The sequence below is a fragment of the Charadrius vociferus genome, unplaced genomic scaffold (genome assembly GCF_000708025.1).
Source record: "Charadrius vociferus isolate BGI_N301 unplaced genomic scaffold, ASM70802v2 scaffold277, whole genome shotgun sequence".
Taxonomy (NCBI): Eukaryota; Metazoa; Chordata; class Aves; order Charadriiformes; family Charadriidae; genus Charadrius; species Charadrius vociferus.
The window spans coordinates 218860-223293 of NW_009649183.1; the positions used below are offsets into that span (position 1 = coordinate 218860).

The following is a 4434-nucleotide window of genomic DNA, read 5'->3' on the forward strand; positions in this document are numbered from 1 at the left end:
CACCTCCATCCCCTTCCCCATTTCCACCTCCATTCCTCATCCCCATCCACTCCCTTTCCCATATCTCCCCCATCCCACCCCACCTCTGTCCCCTGGACAGCAAGGAGGACAAGCAGAGGTCCTTAGCGCAGCAGCACCCAGTGGACACATGACGCCATCCCAGGCCCACCACCACCTGGGGTTGGGGGTCCACGCTTACCTCAGCGGGCTGCCCAGCCCCCACCACGATGAGCTTGCCATCCTCCAACCCCACCAAGATGTGACTCTTCTCCTTGGTGACGGACACGCTGTGGACGGGCACCCGCATGGGCACGGGGGGCATGGCTGCCCTGAGGCTGCGAGAAGATGAGTGGTGGGATGAAACCCCTAGAGCTCCTCCCAGGAAGCCCAAGGGGGTTGTTGGGAGTGGGACAAGGTGGGTGGTAGCCATCACCTCTGGAGGTCACGGATCTCCAGCCCGCACTGCATGGTCCCCAACACCACAAACTCCTCCGTCAGGCACATGGCCGTCACCTCCTCGTCCAGCGGGATGGAGGAGAGGTGCTTCCCGTTCACCGAGTAGAGGTGCAGCGCAAACCTGTCCTGAAAGACAGAGCAAAGAGGAGGGGGGGGGACGCACACGCTGACGGTGACGAGGGGACGATGACACAGGGACACCTGGCCATACCTTCAAGCAGGCTCGTTGACCCACTGCAGTCTGGGCGACCACCTGCCCCTCCGGCCCCACGGCGAGGTGGGAGAGGACGGCGGGTGGTGAGCTCTCGCCGGGCGGCCGCAGGGACCGGATGAAGAGACCCCGGCGGATGGTGTGGATGATGATGGTGCCATCCTACAGGAGGAAGGGGATGTGGAATGATGATGGTGGCACCTCCTGCCCCACTGCCCACACCACCACCCCAGCTCACCTTGGAGCCCGACACCGCCATGTCCAGCTCGGTGCTGATGGCCACGCACGTCACCTCGGCGTCGTGGCCGTACAGGACCTGGACAGGTTTAGGAGCCAAGCCGCTGGAAAACCCACCCTGGTGTTGGAGACATGGGGACCTCAGTGACCTGGCGGCAGCACCCACCACGAGCTCCCCTTGGCTGGACCACGAGGTAAGGGTCATATCCTACCTGTTGTAGGACCTGCCACACCATGCAGGTGGTGTCCCGGGACCCAGAAATGAGGTAGATGCCGCAGAGGTCAAGCGCCAGGCAGGTGACAACATCTGTGACACCCAGAGGGACACCGTGAGGTGCTGGTCCTGTCCCACCGCGCTCGGGGCCCTGACTCCGCACGATGGCACCAAGGTGTTTTTTGGGGTGTGGAGATGCTGCTAACCCTAAACCCAGCCCAGCTCTGCAGTGAAGCCTGGACCGTGTCCAGAAGATAGGGGACACTGGGAGATGTCCCCTGCCCGTTCCTATGTCTCCTACCTCCCACCATGGTCCTACAAACCCGTCAAGGCATCATCGGACCTTCACCACCAGACGAAGACATACCTATGTGCCGGGAGATGTGCCCAACAACCTTCCCTTTGGCCAGAGAGGTGACACGGAGGCTGTTGTCCCAATGTCCCCCGCTGAAGAGCAGCTTTCCATCAGGGGACACGGCCAGCGTGCGGGAGCAGAGGTCCACGCCAGGGGCAAAGGGGCCCTGCAGGAAACGCTGGGTCCTGGTGGGGAGTGACATAGGAAGGTGGCAGAGCCAAGGGTGGGCTGGTGGCACCTTTGGGGACCAGCCTTGGGGGACCACGCATGAGTCAACTCACTTTGTATTGGAGACGGTGGGGTCTTTGGTGAAGCTGAAGTAGTTGGAGATGTTCTTGTCGTAGGGTAACCAGTTATGGGTCCCCAACAAGCCGTTGGCACTCACGGTGACCTGGGCAGAGATGGAGATGGAGGTGACACACCTCTCACCACTGGGGTTTGGTCCCCGTCCCCCTGGGCCAGCAGCGCGCGCCCGTGACTCAGTTTCCCTAAAAGACGTCGGGTGATCCCTGAGTGATGAAGGAGTGCGCCTGGGTCTTGGGGACCACGGCTTGCACCAGGGCCACCCCATCGCTGATGCCCTGCGGGAAGACACCAACTGGTGGGCACCCTCCTGGCCAACCCCCCCTCTATTCCTGGGCGGGGCCCCCCCCCCCTCGTAGAATTGTCCTCACCTCCACAAAGAAGGACTTGAGCTGGTCCAGGTTCTCGAAGACGTTGGGCGAGCGGGTGTCGAGGCGGGCCAACCTCTGGGCAGCGCTCTCTGCTGACAACCGGGCGGGATGGGGTTCCTGGGAGGGGAGGAGGGAACCCATGAGAAGGAGGTGACCCCCCAAAAGGGGCTATTTTTGGAGGGTGGAGGGTATGAGTTACCTTGAGCAGCTGGCAGGGCGTCTGCCCAAAGTTGCTGATGATGCCTTCCAGAGCTTTCCTCTGCGTCTCGTCGGCAATGGCGTCCAGGTCCACGGCCCCTGGAGATGGAGATGGTCATGGGAGGCCACCTGGCAGATGTCCCCCACTCCATCTCTCTGCCCCACAGCTCACCCTCGTAGGTGCAGTAGTAGAAGACATTGAGGGCCTCCACGGCGGCTGGACCTCGTTGCTTGTACCCAAAAATAAGGTCGATCCACTCGTGGAGGTGGGCTGAGACATACACAGACTCCTGTCCAAGGACGGGACGGACGGGACATCAGGGTGGGCCAGAAATGTCCACCACCCCCGTGTAACCACCTCCCCAAGGGTGGGAGCAGAGGAGAGGTTGGGATGGGAACATCTCACCAGGGCTTTGCGGTGCTGGTAGATGAAGTCCTCACGGGAGCGCGCCCACCGGGGCAGCACCACGTCGCCCACCTTCTCGTTGGAGAGCTGCAGGCAGCCCAGGTCGAAGCCTGCAGGCAGAGCAGGCAGGGAGGGGGTGAAGGACACCAACCCTTGCCATTCTCCCATGGGTGCTGTTCCCCACGGCGGGGATGATGGGTGCCTCTTACCGTTCTGGTTCTCCAGGAACTCAGGGAAGTAGAAGAACTCAGGGATGAGCTCCTTGACGTCCACGGGGTTCTCCATGCGGGCTTGCCACGCTGCCGGCACCGAGTGGAACTGCCGATCCGAGCAGTCAAACCTGGTGGCATAGGACACCTGGTTGGAGCCCACTTGTCCCCTTTGATGTCCTCTCCCCGGGGTCTACCCACTGGGCGCCCACCTGCCGCTCTGTAGCTGGATGTGGAGGGTGGTGAAGGGCTCGGTGCGGATCAGGTAGTGCATGACGCCCGCCGCGTTGGAGTAGTGTGTGCCGTAGTGGAACTTGTCCACGGTGCCCGTGGGGTCCTCGAAGCTCTCGTACCTGGGGGTGAGATGGCGGTGGTGGTGGTGGTGGGGTGTCCACCAGGAGCCAGCCAGGAGCTCCCCGTATCCCCCGTCCCTCATTTTTGGGGATACTCACTTCTCCTTCACGTCCCGGGCGTGCCGTTCGTTGGCCACCCCGATGGGTTTGGCCAGGTCCCGAAAAACAGCTGGGTCGGTGAGGTCGAGGGTGTCGGAGACGTAATCCCGCAGGATCCAGGGGAACTGGGTGGGGGCGGGAGGTGGGTGAGGCTCAGGGTGGGGGGGGGGCTCGCTGGGGAGATGGTGGGGAGGACATGGGGCTCACCACGGGGTACTGGGAGAGGTCGTTGTAGGTGCGCCCCGCAATCGTGTTCAGCTGCATGAGGTACTCGAAGTTGGAGATCTCCCGCAGGACCCATTTCTGGAGCAAAGGGAGAGGGGCTGAGATGGGCTGGGGGAGGGGACAGGAGAGGGGGAAGACATCCCCATCCCATGGCTGTGCCTGTCTAACGGCCACCCCTGGTCCCACACCATCCCTGGTCCCACAGCCGTCCCTGGTCCCATGGCCATCCCCACCCCACAACCATCCCTGGTTCCATGGCCACTCCCATCCCACGAGCACCTCTGGTCCCACAGCCATCCCCATTCCGTGGCCATCTCTGGTCCTACAGCCATCCTTGGTCCCATGATCACCCCTCGTACCACAGCCATCCCTGGTCCCACAGCTGTTCCTGGTCCCATGACCGAGCATATCCCATGGCCATCCCCACCCCATGAGCATCTCTGGTCCCACAGCCATCCCCATTCCGTGGCCATCTCTGGTCCTACAGCCATCCTTCGTCCCATGACCGTCCCTGGTCCCACAGCCATCCCTGGTCCCACAGCTGTTCCTGGTCCCATGGCAATCACACCCCTCATCCACCCCTGGTCCTACAGCCATCCTTGGTCCCATGACCATCTCTGGTCCCACAGCCATCCCCATTCTGTTGTCATTCCTAGTCCTACAGCCATCCTTGGTCCCATGACCATCTCTGGTCCCATAGCCATTCCCCATCTCACAGCCATCCCTGGTCCCACAGCCATCCTTGGTCGTGCAGCCATCCTCATCCCATGGCCATCCCCAGTCCCACAGTCATTCCT

At 62.3% G+C, this 4434-nt stretch overlaps 1 protein-coding gene across 1 annotated transcript in view; it reads right to left on the reverse strand.

Moving 5' to 3' along the window:
- Positions 1–4434, reverse strand: part of NBEAL2 (neurobeachin-like 2) — a gene marked incomplete at its 5' end in the record, with an annotated part of 22232 nt that overhangs the window by 1911 nt on the left and 15887 nt on the right. Inside the window, 16 exons of the mRNA XM_009888679.1 lie at positions 200–335; positions 434–582; positions 668–829; positions 906–1022; positions 1117–1211; positions 1486–1658; positions 1755–1864; positions 1971–2054; positions 2148–2264; positions 2347–2444; positions 2518–2635; positions 2752–2861; positions 2961–3091; positions 3173–3313; positions 3413–3537; positions 3620–3839. Of these exons, the coding sequence (XP_009886981.1) occupies positions 200–335; positions 434–582; positions 668–829; positions 906–1022; positions 1117–1211; positions 1486–1658; positions 1755–1864; positions 1971–2054; positions 2148–2264; positions 2347–2444; positions 2518–2635; positions 2752–2861; positions 2961–3091; positions 3173–3313; positions 3413–3537; positions 3620–3839 (2086 nt within the window). The remainder of the gene's footprint in view (positions 1–199; positions 336–433; positions 583–667; positions 830–905; positions 1023–1116; positions 1212–1485; positions 1659–1754; positions 1865–1970; positions 2055–2147; positions 2265–2346; positions 2445–2517; positions 2636–2751; positions 2862–2960; positions 3092–3172; positions 3314–3412; positions 3538–3619; positions 3840–4434) is intronic.